The 21,925-nt window shown below is 37.0% G+C and overlaps 1 protein-coding gene and 1 long non-coding RNA gene across 3 annotated transcripts; both read right to left on the reverse strand.

Annotated features, from left to right (window-relative positions):
• Positions 1-8,054: 8,054 nt before the first annotated feature.
• Positions 8,055-15,815, reverse strand: LOC148779740 (uncharacterized). 2 transcript variants are annotated; one of them, XR_016044575.1, is made up of 3 exons: positions 15,665-15,815; positions 15,109-15,321; positions 8,055-8,818 (listed from the first exon to the last, which is right to left on the reverse strand). It is a non-coding gene; the product is annotated as an uncharacterized LOC148779740 (long non-coding RNA). The 2 variants fall into 2 exon arrangements; XR_016044574.1 differs by lacking the exon at positions 15,109-15,321 and having other exon boundaries at positions 15,665-15,756.
• Positions 15,816-20,194: 4,379 nt separating this feature from the next.
• On the reverse strand, positions 20,195-21,352 carry LOC18444482 (transcription repressor OFP13). The gene has a single exon (XM_006854654.3). It carries the CDS (start codon positions 20,945-20,947, stop codon positions 20,288-20,290), a length of 660 nt encoding a protein of 219 aa, XP_006854716.1. The 5' UTR covers positions 20,948-21,352; the 3' UTR covers positions 20,195-20,287.
• Positions 21,353-21,925: the final 573 nt, after the last annotated feature.

Raw genomic sequence — 21,925 nt, forward strand, 5'->3', positions numbered from 1 at the left:
AGTATATGGTGAGACCATTTCTCTTTAGTAAAAGGTGGTCACAATTAATCATGGCCATTGGACGTGAAATTAGATTGCCGGATTTATTTCATTGACCATGCTCAAACTTCAATAGGATTTTTCTTAAACTTTGTAACACAATCAAGATATCAAATTTCACATCTGACAGTTGTAAATAATTGTGACCTCTTTGTATCAAAAATAAATAGCCTCATTATATACAATCCCATATCATTTAACCACAAATTCTCAAAAACAAACCTAGTTGTCACGGTACCATGGACTATCGTCTAAAATCTAAGGTGACTAAACAGTCATAGAAGAAAGGAAGAAATACACCAAGCATTTGGAGCTAAGACATATTATTGTTCGGGCCCTGACATCTACGCAATAATTGGACGATTTTAGTTCACTATCTCCACCACCTTATCTCCTAAAACGAGACAAACCCACACCGTCCAAATTATTTGGACTGTGGGGAGGCACTTATGATATTTCATGCCTTCAGGCCCACATCAAAATCAGGTATTTCGAGCATCTTTACCAAGCTCCCTCAGGAGCATGCTATGCATTTATTCCCTCGGGCAAAATACTTATTTGGGAGATTGTGATTAGGAATTTTGGGATCAATATAATTATAACTAGATGACTATTAACGAAATAAATTGGGATTTTAAGTTTTTGAACATTTAGATCATTCCTTCCAAAAATTGAGTGGTTCCAATGCAATCTTGGGATGTTTAGGCACATAGAGGGTGAGAGTTAATTTTTTTTTTTTTCCCCTTTTAGGTTGATTAACCGGTTCTAGAGATCATATCTCCAAAATTTGGAATAAAAAAGATATTCCTAGTGTATGTTTTGCTAAAGAGAGTAGCTAGATAGTATATTCCCAAGGGAAATAGGAAATCTTTTGGCTTTGCTTTTATTAGTTTGCTATCTCCCTCTATTTTGGTTTTTCGCTGTTCTATGGAAAATAAGAGAACTAAGAAACCTTTGTACCCCATAATATTTCATATGGGGAGAAACTTAGGGTTCTATTAGTGCACAACAACAAAGCTCCACTTAGTGAATTACCCCAAAAAAAACAAAAAAACCTCCACTTGGTAGACAAACTAAGGCCTGAGATGTCCACATGTAGCGTAAAGGCAATAGGCATTCAAGGACACAAACATTCATACTAGTGTCTTTTGTCTCAAATATTGCTACCCTTGGGGCCATCTATTATCTTTTGCCACATGGCCTATCCAAATTGAAGAAAAAGATCATAAACCACATGTAGAGGTAATAGGGTTACTGATGTGATATAAAAAGAAAAAAGAAAAGAAGCTATATCAACACCCAACAATTGAGATTTTCTATCAACATTAGAAAAGCATTTGATCAGCTTTTGGCCGATCTGTGAGAAATGTGGAAAACAATTTCTGAGGAAGGGACGTTTGATTTGATAGTTGGATTGTTAACTTTGCAGGATAGCATCCCAAGAAGGAACACAAGAGCTCACCAATAAGCATCTGTGTAAGGTGAGGAATCCACATCTCAAACATACGTCACTTTCTTTAATGGACAGCAAATAAACCATAACTTTGTGTACAAACTTTCAACTGAAAATATAAACATATGGTTCCTTTTAGGGCCCCTCTTGGAAATAGATAGTTGACTATCCATATTGGGTTGTAACTATAGACTAGATGTTGATGTTACACTTTCCTTATTATGTATGCTCTATTAATAATAGTGAATGATTTTAAAGAGGGGAAAGGTTTATATGGAACCTCACCCATATATATATATATATATATATATATATATATATATATGTAATATCTCGGCCATCAGATCTGAATAGATGGTTGAGATGGCTTGAGTCATAATGTCACAAGCTAGCTCCTAATCATTAGATCTAGATCTGACGGTTTAGATCTTTTTATTTTTATATTTATTCTATAAATCATTTTGAAAAAAACTTTAGGGCAGACATAAATGGGTAAACATGATAAAAATAAAAATAAAATATTTTCAATGATAAAAATTTACCAGAATACCTCTAAAAATTTCAAAAGAATTTTAATAATTTATTTTTATGAGAATTTTTTTTTTTTGACAGGTTCACCATAATTTTATGATGAGACGCCCAACATTTCATCCAAAGAGTTTTTGCAAATAATAATAATAATAATAAAATAGCGTTTGGTGTAACATTGTGGCATGAACCATCATAGCCGTCAAATGAAACGGCTAAAAAATGGAATTATATGTAATTTAGTTGTTGGGGTCACACATAAAGCTTTCCCTTTAAAGAAAGTACTAAAGAGGTTATGGTGATTTTAGACCATCTGTCAATTTTTAATAACCCCTGTCATAATGATGTCATCCTTAACCTCATAATCTTTTCACTTGTTTGTTCTACTATGGTGCTTCAAGTTGCAATTCGAAAATCCCTCGTTCCTCTACATTGGCTATTCTAGGGTTTTTCATAATTTTGCTATGTTGGGCCTCAAATCGTAATTCAAATTAAATACCTGAAAATAGAGATGAATTTTGGGATTAATTAGAGTTATTTTGTATTTAATAATTATTAGAGTTGTATTGGAATCTTAAATTGTTCACTTAAATCTCAAGTTAATCTTAAGATGCCATATACTTATAAGTAGACTATTATGTATCCATTGTGAAAGGGAAGGGGAAATTTTATTGAAATTGTAGAAGAAGTTTTGAGTTCTAGGGCTGCATCAAAGGTGTATTGTAACAAGCTTGATCATGCCAGATTAGAGATCCGGAAGCTGCATGAGTTCTTCGAGACCTGAGTTTTGCAATTGATGCAGGCTTGGATCAAAGGTTGGAACAAACTGATGGTTCTGACGATCAATCAGCTACAAACCATGAAGGCATGTTGGGTATGAATGAACTAATGAGATTCAGGCCAACTACCTGCCTTCATGGATATTTTCTAAAAGGTTCGTAAGGAAATGCATTTGGGAATGTATTTTTGGATTGAAAGATTGAATCATCACTTCTGACATAATTGATGAGACCATAAATGATAAAGATCCAGATGAAGAATATGCAATCACAGACGGATATGATGGAAATCTATTTTTTTTAGTATGATAATGAATTTAAAGATTTTAAAATTTCAAAGTTTAGAAGCAAACACGAAGACCCTATTCTAGAAGAACTTTCAAATGAATTTCGATAATTATTTGTGAAAGATTTTCTTAATAAACACAAATATATTACTATATGGAGATCCAAGGAGGGAGAACGGAGGAGAATGGTCTGATTATACCACTAACTACCAAAAGTGAAGTAAAAACATACAAAAGGAATGCAAAGCACCTAGAATGTCAGTCTTATAAAGGAGGGATATCACGGTAAATCCGAGGACAACATCTATTCAAGAAGGGGTAGAAAATGCAATCATTTGTCCGAGGATCACAATGTTTCACTCATGTCATGTGTCCTATTAGCGTGTTTCAACTTGCATATGTAGAAATGCAGGCCTATTAATAAACCTATTTTTTAAATGAGATTTTTGGACTCAATTTTTAAAGACATATAATCTCTAACACGGAGGTCATGAATAGGAAGAAATAAGTAAGTTTTAAAAACTAGAAATAATAATTTTAGTAAGAAAACTAGAAATAATAATTCTAGTAAAAAAACATTTGGATAGTTAGTTTCCATTGTTTTTAGATGGAACACCTACTTGCATCCATCTTTAAATGGGTGCTTTACACTTTTTGGACCGCATATGTAGTAATGCGGTTCAGCCCGTATGAAAATAGTGACCAATTTTAAAACTAATTAGAGTTTTTCAATATTTATTAATTATTAGGTGTATTTTAGAATTTTAAATTATTTAATTGGATTTCAAGTAAATTTTAGAGTTTTATATGCTTATAAATAGACTAAATATGTGTCTATTGTAAAGCTTGATGGGAAAATTTTATTGACCTTGGAAAGGGACTTTTGAGTTTTAGGGTGATGTTCGATTATTGGCAACTGCAATCTACCTCTTTTGATAATTTTCTCGCTTGCTTCAATTCTCGCTACATCACGTAAGTGGTGGTAGGAGCACATGTGGATTTTGAACCTCCACCGAAATTTATCAAACTATTTACTTGTGGCATAAAAAGTCGCGGCACTTAGCCTTTAGATACAAAATGCTGATGCCCTTATTTAAAAGACAGTTTTTGGTGGATTTTGTAATTTGTATATACAAATGCCCTCCAAAACTACCGAATTTCACATTTAATAGCGCTAGAAGTCATTGTGAACTTTTCATAATTAGTGCTATTAAGGCTTGGGATGGTGCGCTGAATTCTGAACGAGGCCCATTTCAAGCCCGGTTCGAGTCCTAAATATTTTGTTGGCCACAATTACCCATCGCTTGGGAGGCTAGTTAGCCTTGAAGTATTTTGTGGCTTGACCAAATGATGCAGCTAAAGTTTGATAGTATAACAACTTAGTGAGAGAAAACAAACACAAAGAGAGAATGTAGAGAGAATGGGTGGGAGTCAAGCTCTACCAAAAGCTACAAGCAAACTGTTGTACTTTTTAAAGAAAAACAGTTATATAATCGGAGTTCAAAATGGCATACTGCTATATTTGTTAAAGAAAGTTATATAATCTGAATTCAAAATGGCACACTGTTGTTTTAGGGTATTTTTTGACACTTGTATCCCCGATGCGAATAAAGAGGAAACCAATCGCGACCTAGGCCCGTACGACCCGTGACATGGCCCAAGACGGAAGACATCTTAGAAAGAGGATGCTCCAGAAACTTATATATTACAGATTTTTGCAATAGGGAGACCCCTTCAATCAAACAGTCTTATCACGTAGCCCCAACGTCGGATTGACTTGAAAGCAGGTCTATTGCGATCATGACGTCGATGGGTTCGATCCAAAGTAAACATCTTATGTGATAAACAGCCAAAAAGGTTGTATTTAAGGTTGCAAGATGGGGTATTTTTTGGCGACTGGAATCCATATTCTGACGACTTCCCCAATTTGGAAAGTGGTGGTCTGATTACCAAATCGAGCCATTCTTGGTACCAAACGATCATGGCTTCCCCATCGTTCTACGATGGAAAGATCGGGCCAAAGCGTCAAGGAATGGACAAGATCTAAGATCTAAGATAGCAAATTTCTCATATTTTACCGAATTTTTTCAAAAGCTCAACACTTCGATTCGAGGATCAAGAAATATATCAAAACGATTTTTTCTCCGAGACCTTCAATTTGGCGGTATTATTTTCGTCAGAGGGTTGCCGAAAAGGCCTGAAATGGACCCCAGATGACCACCATAGCCTATGGCCCCTTTTTGGAGACCATCTTGCCATTTCCAAGATTGTGTGTAGGAGCAAAATGGTCATTTTGCCCCAAAAACGGGATTTAAATTTAAATCATAAAAGTGTATTTTTCAAAAATTTAGGTTAGTTTTGAACATCCACCCTTGTTTCAATAGGTTGCTATATAATCATTTGTAACCCTAAGTTCAAAAAAAAAAAATGAATGAAATGCTAATGAGACTCTTCCCGTAAGCTCCAAAGAATCAATTGGCTTGAGTTTTCTCTTGGTTTTGCAATGTTTTTCTCTACCCCTTTCACCCAAAGAAAGGAGAGAGAAAACTTTCCCCCATAAACCACTATCCCTATAACTCCTCACTCCCTACTTGGAATCCCTCACTCCCAACTTAGGCCCCGGTCCAGTTCAAGGACCTCATTAGGTAACCCCCCTCACCCTTTCTCTCTCCTTCCCTCTTCTCTCTCTCTTCCCCTAGCTTTTTCTCTCTCTTCCTTACCTTTTCTCTCTCCTCTCCTATTCTCTTTCTCTCTCTTCCCCTCTCTCTCCTTCTCTCTCGCCTAACCCGCCTGCCACTCCCTCTCCCTCCCTCTCCTTCTCTCTCCCTCCTCTCTCTTTTCCCTTCTCTCTCCCTCTTCTTCTCTCACCCCCTCTCTCATTTTCTCTCCCTTCTCTTCTCTCTTTCTTATCCTCCTCTCCTTTCTCTCTCATTTTCCCTCTTTCTCTCAAGCCCAACCGAGCCGCCGGCTAGGTTGCTGGCCTGACCCCCTCTCTCCCTCTCCCCCTTTCTTCTTCTTCTCTCTCTTTCGCTCTCTCTTTACCTCTCACGCACAACAGAGCCGGTGGCTAAGATATCGATCTGACTCCCTCTCTTTCTCTCTCTCTCTCCCTTTCTTCTTCTCTCTCTTTCTCTCTCCCTCTCTCTTTCCCCCTCTCCTACTCTCTTTCTCTCTCTCATCACGGCTCGGATTGGCGGCTAAGCCACCGCCCCCCCCCTCTTTATTTCTCTCTCTTTCTCTCCGTTCCTTCTCTTTCACCCCCGGCTAAGTTGGACCGACTAAGCCACCGGTCCTCTTCCCTTCTCTCTTTCTCTCTCCTTCCCTCCCTTCTCTCTCTCTCTCTCTCTTTCTCCCACGGCTCGGACCGACGGCTAACATGTCGGTCCCCTCTCTTTCTCTCTTCTTTTTCTCTACCTTTCTTTCTCTCTCTCTCTCTCTTGTCCTCTCTCTCGCGCCTAAACCTGGTCATAGGCTTAGCTACCATCCCATCTCTCTCTCCTCTCCCCCCTCTTTTTCTCTCCCTTCTCTCTTCTCTCTCTTACTCGATCGAGCCGATGGCTTTTTTCCCTCTCTTCTCTCTCCCTCTCTCTTCTCTTTCTCTCTCCTCTTGTCCTCTCTCTCTCGCTTAATAAGCCATCGGCCCACCTCTTTTTCTCTCTCTCACTTGATCGAGCTGCCGGCTCCCCTTTCTTTTTTTCCTCTCTTCTCTTTCCCTATCTCTTTTCCGTCTCCTCTCGCTTTCCTTATCTCTCTCCTCTCGCTATCTTTTCCTTCTCCCTCTCTCTTCTCATTCTCTCTTCTCTCTCTCCCTGTACTCTCTCTTTTCTCCCTCTTTCTCTCTTACCCTCTCTCTATCTCTTTCCTTTCTTTCTCTCTCACCCTCGCTCTCTCTCTTACCCTCTCTCTCTATCTTTTTCTCACTCTCTCTCCTCCTTCTCTCTTTTGTCCTCCTCTATCTCGCATAAGCTCTTCCTTCTTTTCCCCTTTGCTCTCTACATCCTCGACGTTTTATTATATCTCCCCCATCATCATAATATCCCTCTCTATTTATTTATTCAGATTGTTTGTCGAAATGGTATCGAAAGGCCGTCCAATTGACAAATAGTCTCTTGTCATCCCCCCAACCCCACCTTTCATATATATTTAACGACAAGTCAGGGTCTTCTGACCCACTTTTCTGGCAATCTTATGTTGTGTATTTGTGAGCCGCATAATGCGAGCAAAGGAGTTAGAGCCGAACCAGCCTCAAGCTAAGGGGCTTTCCATCGTGATCTAAGAGGGCGTCCGCGAACGCCCGAGCGTGTCACGCACCCACCGTTAGGTAAGTCACACCTCACACCCCATAATCATCTCTCATTAGTTGGGACCTGTCTGCACGTGCACCTCACACACTACGGTTCTCGAGATAATGATCTCAAGCATGACCCACACATCCGGGTCCCCGGGTGGTCATCCGATCCGACGAGATCGAAGCCCAACCAGCTACTATATTTGTTAAAAAAAAGTTATATAATCTGAGTTCAAAATGGAACACCCTAACTCTTTTATGCATGTTGTTTCACATTTTCAATACATATTAAAAAGCTAACTCATTGCACAATCCAACAAGTTCCTAAGCATACTCCAACTCCCAAATCTTGGAAACTCCTCATGCTAACTCTCTCTTTACCTCCTTCAATAGTTTAAAAACTCATTTAAGAATACTCACCCATGAACTTTGAAATGGGATAAGACGAGTCTTGCAGTACAACCACAACGTTTTTCAATTTGAACTTGGTGAGTTTCTATCGAGATCTTCCACTTAATATTAAATAATAGCTCATCCTGCCTTTTAGTATTGAGAGCATTATTGTACACTTTTTGGTGTAAATTATTTTCAACAAACTCATCCATAAGAAGAACCAATGAAAATGGCATCAGCTCATTTGAGCATATCTCGCATGGATCATCAAATTCAAGAGAGACATAGAGAACTACTGAACAACCAAGTTCAATAGCGTACGGATAGATAATTAAATCATTCGCGTCAAACTACAATGGATTGCCACCACCATCATCGAGATGAAGGAGTTTTCTTTTTACAGTCTCTCCATCTAATTGTGTCTTCACCTACATCTTCCCCTCCATCGTAAGTATTACTTTTCTCACTAAATCCTTTGGAGACAAAGAAGACAGTGTTCTTCAGAATTTTGAATTCAGTTCCTTCTCGTCCACCCCATTCTTTACCAAGAACAAGATTCATGGAAGCCTCCGCAGTAGTATGATCTTCTTCTTGATCTTCTTCAATGATTAGAACATGTTAAGGTCATTAGCACCCACTTCTTTTTCAACACCCAAAACTTCATCCAGGTACTTGTCAAATACTGGCGGTAAGTCCTAGTCCACAACGGACTAGCTTTGATAACGATTTGATGACAACAAAGTTTCCCCATGGTTCTTCTTGGATAGAGTTCCATAATAACTGCCCAAATCATCATCAATTTGGCATTTAGGACGACAACAAATTGCGCGAAACTCTTGACTATGATCACACCATAGGTATGACTTGTCTATCACTGTATCGATCATCGACTCAACACTTGAGTATTCTTGTCTGAGTTCATGTTTACTGTGAGTCTTTTGCTGCTTGAGTTGCAAGCTTAACCACTCAACTTGCCTATGAAGTGCCTCCAACTCTTCATCTCTTGCATTGTTCACTCCGTAGTTGCCACGACCACCTCGCCTCCTTATTGCTGAAATGGAAAAGGACGTATAAATGGAGATAACATCATACCCAAGCTTGAACTCTGGCTCTGATACCAAATGATATGGCTAAATTACGAGGGCACAACAACTTAGTGAGAGAAAACAAATACAAATAGATAATGTAGAGAGAGAAAATGGGTGGGAGCTAAGCTCTATCAAAGGCTACAAGCAAACTATTGTATTTTTTAAAGAAAGTTAAATAATCTGAGTTCAAAATGGTACACCTTAACCATTTTATGCATGTTGTTTCACATTTCCAATGCATATTAAAAGTTAACCCATTCCCATAGCATAATCCATCAAGTTCCTAAGCATACTGTAACTCCCAAATCTTGGAAACTCCTCAGGTTGACTCTCTCTGTACCTCCTTCAAGACTTTGGAAATCCACTATTATACCATTCTGGGCTCATGGAATTTAGAAGTCCCAAGGCACAAATATTTTTTGAAGTACATATTACATATATTCAATATTTTTTCTTCAATATTTATATAAGTATCTACCCATTTTTTTCAGTCCAAGCTGGGCTCGAGCTTCGATATCATGTATTTTTGGATGTGCATATAATTAAAATTTAGTATCCTGGTCAGAGACATATATAGCCTGAACTGTTTCTGACACAACTCTGGCTAAAGCTTGCATGACTTGAACTCAACTAAACAACACTCCATATAATCCCTCCCTTTTTATAGCATTTCAAAATATTGCCATTTTATAAATAAAAAATATAAGAATGTCCAGCAATAATTTTCTTAAAATAAAAAAGACTATATGGACCTTATAAACAATATGTTCCAAGTGGTGTGTGGGTAGGACACGTGCTCGTTGGATATTCTTTGTTGTCGGTGTAGAGAAAGAGAGAGATGGGGATTCTATTGAGAGTTGATAGATGTTTCTACCTGAGATAGAGAAGTGGAGTTGACTCCTGTTGTTAACATTACTTCTCACTAATTTCTCTCTCTATCTATATATCTATCGCTCTCCTCCCTTTACTTAGAAATTCTACCTGAGATAGAGAAGCAGGGTCGGCTCTTGTTGTTAACATCATCTCTCATTAATTTCTCTGTCTATCTATATATCTATCTCTCTCCACTCCTCTACTCAAAATTTCTACATGAGATAAAGAAGTGGGTTGGCTCCTATTCTCTCACTATTTTCTCTCTCCTCTCCTCTCTCTCATTTGTTGGGTCTTAGCTGCAAAGAGAAAATTCATAGGTGGTGTTAACTAGGAATAGACAATTCATATATAAAAGAAGAGAGACTGTTGGAATTTTTTCTAGCGAAGAATCATGGGTAAAGAGGCGATGGAGATGAAGGTTGGAGGCGATGATGGTGACTGTAGTGGGGATGATGACGCAACTAATATGCCTCATATTATTTTGAGAAGGGAGGGCTTAAACGATGTTATTAAATAATCTTCTTCAATAGTGGTTGGTTCTTTTTCGCCACCATCGAATAATCTTTTTGGCCTGAGCGATTGGGCGAAAAGGGCTTAAGAAAGTCCGTGAAAATATGTGTGTTTTCTTCCTGTCATCTGCCAAAGATGCTAAGAAGGTTGTACAAAGTACCCAATGGTGAGTGAGACATAAGCTTTTGACTATCAGCATTTGGAGTTCTTTATTTCATTCATCTCTAGTTCTAAAAAATGTTTGTTGGGTTCGATTATTTGGTATTCTAAAAGTTTGGAATCTGAGTATTTTTCAAAGATTGGGAAACTTATGTAGGGAGTTTATGGATGTTGATTGGAAAATGCTTAAAAGTGATAACATGTCTTATATTAGACTCAAGGTAAAAAAAAATTCCTTTTCAACATCTCTAAAATATATCAGATTGTTAGTTTTGGTAGATGATTTTTTGATAGGAGTGGAGATAAAAGGAACATAAGTTAGATTCTTTCTAAATAAAAGGGAGGAAGAGAAGGTGATAAAGGTGGGACCTTCTTCGATCTCAATGAGTCAATCTTTAGAAAATATGGATAATGATTAACAGTCTGACAGTAGGAAAAATGATAGATAATGTTTAGAGCCCGAGATCAGCAACGGAAGCCCAAGGTCAGAGGTATATAGACCCTACATGTGCATAGTGGATGAAGGGGTAAGATGAAGTATCATCACTATGGAAAATGGTCTTTCAAAAAGATTTGGTGCCTAAAAGAGGAGAGAATAAGAAAGATGATGGTTATCCAGTAATATCTGGAATATCTTATACACAACCCATTGGTCAAACGATAGGAATTCAATATTTTAATGATGGGCATTTAAGTAAGTATGTGGAACCATCGAATCCTAGTCCTATAGGGGTATTGGCTAGTGAATCAAGGGGGGATATTTTTAAGGATAACAAAGAAGATAAAGTAGGGAAGGTATTGGATGTACTTGGAGGTGGCTCAAGTCCCTTCCTATTTCTATAATCGATGGGAAGGAATTGATGGAAGATAGGGAGAGTATTGGTAGGAAATAAGAGAACCTAAGAGCCATTGTAGTTCATTCTTGTAAATGCTTGCTATTGACCTAGAGTCCTTGTCAAAGAGCAAGGCCTCCTGATTATTATTGTTGATCATGAGGAAGGTGAGGAGGTGCTACTTTTGCAAAAAGGTCAAAATGTCAAATCCATGATGGTATCTTTAGGCTATGAGGTTGGGATTTATTCGGAAGAGGAGGTTGAGTTTGTGGATCTGATTAGTATGATGCCCGTGAAGTAGCAACCGCAAGTGCTTGATTTGGGAGTTATAAAAAAAGTGGATGAGGCTTATGCAATACAAGAATATGCAACTATGTTCAACAATATCGGAATGGGATTTGATGTACCGATTGCAAAGGTGTATGAAGTGATTAAGGAGGGGGTGAGAGCTTCAAAGCAGAAAGCAATGTCAAACAACGAGAAGTTGAGCAATATCAATGTCGAAAGCAAAGATGGTAATAAGGAAGTGAGGAATGGAAAAGAAAAATTAGTTGCAAAGCCAACTCGATCATCTACCAGAATTACGCCTCATGGGGCTATGATTAGAGATGCTATTGTGTGAATCCTTCTCCAAGGAAGATAGATAATACTAGTGGAGATGAATCGCGATTCTTTCTATATTTGCTGGGATTTCAGATACTGCCAGATATGGATCCTCATCCCGGGCTCGTGAAGCTGATTAGCTGGAGCGTGAAAGGTCTAGGGGAGATAAGGAAGAAGCAAGAAGTGCAGTTGCTGGTTATAAATCAGAGGCCGGATGTTTTGATGCTATAGGAAACAAAGCTCCCCAAACCTTTTGTTAGTTTAGTTAGGGATGTGTAGAGCATGGGCCAGTTGGTTTTGTGAGGTCAGATGCGGTAGGGGCTTCAGGGCGTTTTTGGACAGTTTGGTATGTTAGTAGTCTCAAATATTTGGATTATTTTGCCGCTGAATGTATGTGTTCGAGGGCTTGTTGGATATGGATATTAATCAATATATATGGTCCAAATTCAAATGCTATAAAGTAGGCTTTTTGTCTAGTATTACTAATTTTGTTTTAGACCCTAATTTTCTTTGATGCATTGGTGGAGAATTTAATATGATTAGATGCTCTAGTGAAATTTCTTCTACTACATTGTTGAACCATTCTTTGTAGCCGCTTAATCAGTTTATAATGAGATATGAGCTTGTTGATTTGCTCATAAATAAAGCTCATTATACCTGGTCTAATAATAGTATGAATAATAATGGAAAAATATCTCCGTCCACCTTATTTTTTGCATCAGAGACCCAATAATTTAGAATATTACTGGCAGAATAGTATTTGTATCTTTTCTAACCTCTAAACCCTTGGACACGTTTGGCCATGAATTTTTTAACCAAAGAAGTAATAAAATGGCACCCTCTCAATAACCTTTTTCTTTCTCCATTAACTCTCTCTGTCTCTAAACACCGTCTCTCTGTCTCTCAAACCTCCATCTCTCTCTCTCTCTCTCTCTCTCTCTCTCTCTCAAATACCCAAACTGTTGCAGGTAACACTACAATCTTTGTTCCTGGAATTCTTGTTCTTGGGTTACAGAATGAACCACTAAGAAGCCAAAGTCTTCTTCTCTACATCGAAAACCATTGAAACAAGATTGCAGCCTTATTTAAAATTTTCCTGTATATATATATATATATATCAACACTTTAACATAAGAGATCGTGAGTACTATATCCTTTCTCCCTAACTCCTTTTTTATTTAACCATGACCTTTGTCTAACTCATCTCTCTCTCTCTTTATCTCTCACTCTCTCTCTCTCCTGCTCTTTTTCTTTCTAAATGTACCCTTTTCTATCTAATACTTTTGTCTTTCTAACATTGTTCTCTCTAACTGTGCTATTTTTACATCTAAGACCTCTCTTAAACCACACCCTTTCTTTTTAAACCTCTCTCTTCCTAACTATCTCCTTTCTCTCTTTCTAAATCCTCTCTATCAAGCCTTTTCACTCATTAACTCTTTAACCATATCATCTCTTTGTAACTCTATCTAATAGTCATTTGTCTATAACTCATTTCTATCAAGGGTCTCTCTTTAAGTTCCCTTTATAATCATAATATTTTTATTCTTATCTCCATTTGCTCTTTCTAACCATGTATTTTCTCTCTCTAACTCTATTTCTCTATAAATATAGCCTTTCTCTCTCTAGACCCATACAATTTTTCTCTTTAAAACTATTCTCTCTCCTAATGTATTGTTTAACTCATCGAATCTTTTATCTCTCTAACCATGTCCTCTCTCTTTCACTCCTTGTTCACTAAATGTACCATCTCTCACTCTCTCTATGAAGTTTAATCTTTGTTAGATCATTGTGAAACCTAATCTTTGTATTTGAGAACTTTGAAACATGTTATCAAACAAGCATTCCAAAACTTCCAACTATCAACAAGTCCAACTTTTAAGGAATTAGAATTTCTAGGCTTCAAGGAATCCTCAACTTCTAATTACCAAATGAGCCCAGTGAGACCTTTTATGGTTAGAAATAGCGGAAATGATATTTGAGGTTCATAAAAAAGGTTTTGATTCAATATTCGAAAATCAAAATTTATGCTAAAAAACCTAACAGAAAAATCTCAAAAGATGTTTGTGGATAACACAAAAAATGCCCTCCAAAGCTTAAATCTAGGGCTTCAATACCCCAAGACCCTTTAATTCAAATATTTTGGGTCTTCTTTTTCAGCTTACTAAAAGATAAAAAGAAATTGTGGGACTTAGGAGGTGTTTGATAACTTTATGTGCAGTTTCTTTAGGAGTCTCCCTACTGCTGATTTCCTTGGATTCTCGGGGAAAGTGAAAATTGGTAGCCTGGAAGCTGGGAACCTTGTTCGATAAACTGTGGTGCTACTACTTTCTCCTGTTTGGTAATGTTGATGCTGAAAAAGCACAAGACAACCTATTTTAATTGTTCATTATGTATTTCCCTAATTTGATGAGTGTAATGTATATTTTTAAATAAGATTTTCTTGTCACTACTTATCTAATGCATTTCTTACCATGTATGGTTAAGATTGAAATTAAATCTTTGGAGAAGTATCATAAATAATTTCACTACAAGTAAATGTGATTTTCAAAGTGTTACTTGTTTCCCCACCTAAGAATGATGTACTAATTGCCATGGATAAAAACAAGATCACAAACTTGTACCAACTTTAACAAGCCTGCACCACATATGACATGAGAACTACATAGGGTTCAATCGCCAACCTGGTTTGTCCGCAAGTAATTGATCATCGTCAATGTCCACTTATTAATATGCATTGTTTCTACATGTCAGCCCTCATCACCTCAGTTAACAGATATGTGTTAGCCTCGACTCACAATCCATATCTCCTTTGATCACCTAACTCATGCATATCTTATTAGCTTCAAATTGATAATAGGCATTGATCTCAAATGTTGATTTGCATTGGCTCCAACTGACTGACCCATACCAGTCTCAATTAGCCAGCAGGCATCAGCCTTAACTAAAGTCACCAAAGTCTTCAACATGCATTAGTTTTACTTTGATACACAAATAACTCAAATTACAACAACTAATTCATCTATACTAGAAATTGCTGATCATATCACAAAATAGGTATGTTCTCTGTATACATACTCTCATCCACATAGCTAATTCATGGAGATCTACTAACCTAGGATTTATCACTCGTCAAAAGAATTGATCCATGAACACCCATTTACTATACAGGAACAACTCGAATTCAATTCAATTCTTAGTTGTCTCATACCAAAGCCAACAAATAATGACAATAACAGAGAAAGAAAGATATAAAAAAAAGCAACTATAAAATCCACCTTAGAGAAAACATGAGACGTATAAAAAAAGTGCTTGAGAACTTCCCTCCAAGCTACAACATCATCCCTCTTATGCAACCCATCCCTTAGAGCAGTGAAAGAAGCCTCAATGTTCACCCTAAATTGAGCAATTCGAGCCCTAAGCTCATTCAATAGAGTTGTTATCCTCACAACTGCACCATCCACATCGACAAGTGCTAAGGCTCACAAAATCTGCATAATCCCTGTTAATTAGCTCAACAAGCTCAGATTTTAGGGTAGATATATGAGCTTTGAGCTCTGCTCTGAGGCTTTGGAAGTGATTGAAGGATGAGATCCGCCATATTTACTGGGTTTTTAGCTCTGAATTTGCAGGGAGTTCGCACTTGAGAGATAAAGAGAGAGAGAGAGAGAGAGAGAGAGAAGAGAGAAGAGTGGGGAAATGGTGACTCCTTGAAATGGCCTGGTGACTATTTCTCTCACCTCAAGTTATGCAGAGAAAGAGAGCCTAGAGGGGGAGAGGAACTGAGATAGAAGATGAGAGCGAGAGAGAGAGAGAGTAGACGATAGAGAGTACCTGGTTAAGGGTGGTGAGGCTTTTGCTGGTGCGAACAGGGAGACAAAGAGTACCTGGTTGAGGGAGGTGAGGCTTTTGCTGGTGCGAGCAGGGAGGAAGAAAGATCGAGCGGCTTCAACTTGAGCGGTAGAAGAGAGCCACAATTTTTGTCAAGGTTTATGCCTGCTAACTTTTCGTGAAAGTTGTAGACCTTGGGTTTGTAGGTCGGCAGCTTTACCCAAGAGAATAGTGCTTTGGGGAAAATGTGGATTCCGACGTTTTCCCAATTTATTGTTCCCAAACTAAAGAAAGCTACAATATACGAGAAAGTTGGGGACTTTCCCACCCATTTACCATTATCAAATACGCCCTTAGTGACTTCTGACCGAGTCTCAACAATGGTCAAATCTTCATTTGAGCATCTTCCCAACTATTTGGGATCACACTCAAGAATTGGTCAAATGTAAGGAGAAAATCGACTGGTCCACATCAGTTAACATCTAAATTTTTAGAACAATTGTTTCATGTGGGCTAGAACAATTGTTTCATGTGGGCTAGACCGCATTTGTATAATATGCGGTCCAGAGGTATAAAACATCCAACTTAAAGATAGGTGCAAATAGGTGGTCCATCTAAAAAACAATTGTAACTAATAGGCCAAATGTTTTGTTATTATTTCTTGTTTTCAAATTTTATTTATTTTTTCATATTCATGATCTCCATGTTAAAGATCATATACTCTCTAAAACCCAGAATTAAATATATTTAAAATATATTTATTGCCAAACCCACATGCTAACCGCATTCAAATTTTAAATGTTTGAGACGTTAGTCTCTCATGATTAACATCTGACCGTTGATGTAAACGAGTATATCACAGTTCACACCAAGTATGTATGAAACCCAAGCAGCCACATGAAGTACTTGCATTAACAATTCACACCAAGAGTGCACAGAGTGTACAACCATGTTCTTAGGGGTGAGAACGGGTTGGATACAGGCCAGATCCGACCAGATTCGGATTTGAATAGTATACATCAGATCTGGGTTCAAACCGGATTCTATATAGTAGGATCTAATTACTAAACATCGGATCCAGATCTGGATTATATATACTATTTAAAAAATTTATATATTTAAAATAAAAATTTTACTATTTAAAAAAACTTAGGGTTGGATCTGGATCGGATCCACCTGAACCCGAATCCGATCCAAATTTCAATTCGGATCTAACTTTTAGTTCTGGATCCGGATTTCAGATCTAAATTTTGTCCGAAATTCGAGTTTCAGATTCGGATCGGGTCAATTCTCCCCTAATTGTTCTACTTGTTGCCCCTCACATGAAATTAGAAACATTATAAAAATCTAAAACTTTCCTAGTTCGATAAAAAAACATTTTCATTTCAAAAGTGGTCTCTCTCCTCTCTACGAGGCTCTCCAAAACCCTAGATTAACAATTAAACATTAAGAAGACATGGATTCTTTCATTTATTTTGACGCCCATTTTTTACATCGAAATCTAAAAATAAATATTTTTTGAAGCCATTGCAGATTTGTTATAAAAATTAAAGATTTATCTTTCCATGAAAAGAACATAAGGAAACCATAGAGACATAACATTAAACAATTTCAGCACATTAAAGTAAGTAATTTTTTCTCTCTAAACGAAAAAACAGGAGGATAAAATAAGGAACAGAAGCTTCACATGATTCAAACTTCAATAACTCACGGGTTTCAAAACCAACGGTTTGGATGGACCAGATCCAAACTCCAATCTCAAAATCCAACCGTCCAAGGGTTGATGCTGGAAAAAACTGGAAGAGAGCACGTGTAAGATGCACGTGCTTGACCTCATAAGACAAAGAAAATATTTTTTAATTAATATCTTTATTTGACACTTACAATTTTGCTAATTTTCATTGTAATTTTGGGAAAACACAAGGGCAGAGTTTAGAAGCTTCGACATAGAGACAAGAATTTCCCACGAAGTTCCAAGCCGGGAATCCCGAGCCACTCTCCAACCCAGCAACAGTTGACCTAAAATATTCATTTTTTATTTTTTTATTTTTTTATTTTTTATTTCCTAATATCCAAACTCATATTTTAGCATTTTTTTTTTTAACAGTATTTTAACATAATTTATTGCGTAAAAATATTAAGTTTACAACATGTATACTGTACTCCCTCCGAAGCATAATTTATACCTTGGAAGCATAGTTTATTTCTACTTCTTTAGTCAATTTGGGGGATTTTTCCAATCTAAAATTCTTGAAAACACCTAAGAATCACTAGATGCTCCAAAGAAAAATTCGAATTTGAGCTTCTAATACTCATATCTCACCATCTAAAAGTTGGATAGCCTATATTCATCGCGGGACATTATCTTTTCAAGTGCATAGAGGATCTAATTAGATTTTTTTTTTTTTTTTTTTAATCTATAGGTTGAAGATGTTACATCTACAAAATTTGGGATGTGAAAATTAAGAGTAATGATCCTATGAGACCCTCCCACATCCATGTGTGTCGAATTTTAAAGGATCACCATTAAATTTGACACAGATTAAAAGAAAAGTTATCATATGGGTGTGGGACTAACTTTTTTAGAGATATGTATCAAATTTAATGGTGATCATTGGGATCTTACATACATGGATGTGGGAGGATCTCACAAGATCATTTCTCTAAAATTAATTCTATGTAGGATTGTATTCAAGGGAGTAAATGGACATATACTCTCATGAGAGTATAATATTTTTTGGCTAGTTTTATACGAACGTTTGAATAAGTTCTCTATTTAAAATTCGAATTTTTTTTTTTTTTTTTTTTTTGGTGTTTGATGTTTCGAATAATTCAGTACAACTGTTTTCCATGTGCAAGAGTCTAGCCTAGAACCGTCTCATTACGAACTGTTTTTCTATCAAAAAATAATTTTTTTCCTGCCAAAACTAATATACTAAGGTTCAAATGGCTTTATTCAATCAATTTTTTTTTGTTTCTATTGTCTGCGTAAATTATTTTATTTATTTTTTATACTTGTAAAACCATTAGAGTGGTAGGTTTTTTTTTATTTTATCTAGGTTATATTATAAACGTGTTAAACACGTGTAAGTTGTAAGTTACTCACAATCGACCATTTGAAATAGAGGGCTACGATTTGCTAAGACATTGATGAGAAATCTAGACCATTCATTCAAAAGCTAGGTAAGGAAAGAACATCTTTCCGAGAGTACATCATCTCATAAAGTGGCCAAAGCAGACGGTATTATTTCATCGACGGTTATGATATACTTTGTTAACTTCTGTTAGTTAAATCCGGACCGTTGATCTACCGATGGTCCCCACATTTCAAGCTCGACAGCTAGGCATCCGCATGCACGTGCTGCAAACTAGTACGACCAGTCATGTCGGAAAAATAGGTATGCTCTCGCGGGATCATAAAATATTTTGGCATTTCTGTCGAGGGCCATGGTCGTCCTTGTTGACTTTAATCTGGACCGTTAATCAACTTCCTCACATAATAAGCTCTGCAGTCTGTATACTCGCAGGAACACTTGTCACCAAAAATCGGATAATTTCATGTGCTCAGGCAGGATCATAAAAGCTTTCCACATTTGTTCGGTAAACTTTCCATCTTTTTGTTCGTTATCCATATTGCTTTGTAATTTACAATCTCAGATAAATTCTTCCCACGTCACTTCCAAAATTATATACAAACATAATATCAGCACCAAAAATTTGGCGAAGTGTACGCGATTATTTACTTGCTGGTTGATCACAATTAATATTGATCGTGATGTGAAATTGGGTGAATACATTTATTCTATTGATAAAGTTTAATTTTGTGACCTCTTTGAGTTAAAGATAAATTGCTTTATTATTTGTATCTCTTTTTCTCTAACTTCCATCTTTTGTATCTCTTTTTCTCTAAACTTCCACTTTTTGGGTTGGTTAAGTGAAGGTGCATCGTACTATAGAACAAAATTAGAAAAATAAACATGAAAATTTGGAATTGTATATAATGAAATCACTTATTTTTTATATAAGGAGGTCATCATAATTGTTTACAATATCATATGTGAATTTGGTCAATGGAATAAATGCAGTTGTCTAATTTCACATCCGTCAAATTATTTGTGACTCCCTTGTATTATTTGTGACTCCCTTGTACGAAAGATAAATAGACTTATTATATACTTTTGATGATAAAGTTATACTATATTATCAGTCTACAATACAATTTGTTAGCATCTCCCCAACCGTTGATGGCAACAACGAACTACCATACACTTTATTAGCATCTCCTCAACCGTTGATGGCAACAACGAACAGCTGGGGTGTCTCCTTCATTTTATCGATCAACACAGAGTTATCGATAAATATATATTTCTTCTCCATCAGAATTTCAAAAACACAAAAATAGACTTACCAATAAATAAATACAAAATTTTTTAATGTATTACACCCGAAATCAGGACATTTAATAGAAAACCAAGACTGAAATTTATATATAGATATATATATATAAAAAAAAAAGGGAATGAAATGGCCATATCAAAACTGTGAAGGCTATATGTATTGCATTTCTCAAATGATAATTTACATTGAGAATCATATACTAATTTTCTCTGTCTAACATTGCTCTAGTTATGGGCTTCCCTCTGATAAAAGCCCAATGAGAAGATCAACAAATGCTCCTACAATATATTTGTGGGCTTTCTTACCATTAACCCTAAGATAGCACTGTAAAAGCTCCTCCAAACAGGACCATTCTTTTATCCCATGCGCCTGCACCATCTCCTCCATGGAAACCCTAAAATCCATGTAAGGATCATCAGACTCCATAGCCAGCATGAAACTTTCTTTTATGAAATCATCCCCACCATTTTCCTTGCTTTCTCTCTCCTCATTTTCTCTGTCTTTGGCCTCACCAAGAATGGAACTTGTGTCTTCAGGCTCAAAGAAGAACCTCTTGGAGCATAGGCCCCTAACTAAACCATCAACAACTGCGTCTTCCAACGCGTTAGATTCTAGAGAGAGAAAGGATATATCGGTCGAGAAGCCGCTAGAATGAGAGGAGTTCTTGTCGTCTGTGAAGAACCAAGAATTGGGTTCGGAGAAAGACGCGTCGTGGGCTGTTGGGTCGTGGAGTTTAGGGCCGAGGACGGCTTGGGTCTTGGCATCAGAGGCAATGTAGACTGAGTTTATGCTCCTGTAAATGTCTGGACCTGCTCTGAAAGAGTGTGTCTTGGGTTGCTTGCATGTTAGGAAGGTTTCTCTTGGGTTGAAGATTGACCTGAACTTCATTGTTGGGGTAGACGGATCAGAGAAACAGAGGTTTGGGACTGAGAAATGAAGATTTAGAGAGAGAGAAGGGGGGATTTGCAGTTTAAATGTTTTGAGGGTGAAAGGGGAGTGAGCAAGACAATGGGTGGTGTGTGTAATGTATTAATGAGGTTCAGAGGTGAGTGCAGGAGGGCTTTTAAAGAAAGAAGAGAGAGAGAGAGAGAGAGAGAAGGGGCTCAAAGTTAGGGTAGATGCGTGGTAGGCTCCTTTAGGAGTTGATGAATTTAATGCAGGTGGCACTAATTAATGTCTCGGCTTCTTACCCGCTCGGCTTCCTCGCCGTCGCTATTTACTGTTTGGCTCGGCTAACGTATTAATAGTATAATTAATGTTGAATGAATATTTAATGCTCTTAATTTACTACGAATATATGTTGAGTTTGAGAATGGGGCAGTTAATTGTTTCTGTTTTTCTTTCCAAATGAGAGCTCACCCTCAGACAATGTCATTATTAAATCCTTAATGTTTGGGATGTATTACTTATCCCTTTTGTGATTTTTAGGTGGTGATACTTAAGAATATGGGTTGACTGACCTGTAAAATGTAGGCAACATTATGTACGGACACAAAAACTAATGAGAAAATATTTTAAAAAGGTTAATATTTTTTCAAATATTACTCGCAAGGTTGGTCCTTTCGTGTTTTTTTTATTTTTTCTAGTTTTCCACTCTATTTTTGTTTTTTCCAACTTAAGTTTGTGATCTAAGATTTATGTCACTTCTATAGTGGTATGGCGTCAAGGACCTTAGATCGCTCTCTATGTGGTCTAATGTTACATAAGTAGCAGTCTGATGTCCTTAACTTCGGATCACTCTATATGTGGCCTAAAGATATAGACTAGCGGTCAAAATTCCCTAACCTTGGACAGTTCATTCTGTAGCCTAAAGCCGCAATACTAGCAGTATGAGGTCTGTAGCTACAATACTGGAGGTCCCGGACC

This window comes from Amborella trichopoda, chromosome 11, assembly GCF_054954075.1.
Source record: "Amborella trichopoda isolate Santa Cruz 75 chromosome 11, AtrichopodaSantaCruz75HAP2 v2.0, whole genome shotgun sequence".
Classification (NCBI taxonomy): domain Eukaryota; kingdom Viridiplantae; phylum Streptophyta; class Magnoliopsida; order Amborellales; family Amborellaceae; genus Amborella; species Amborella trichopoda.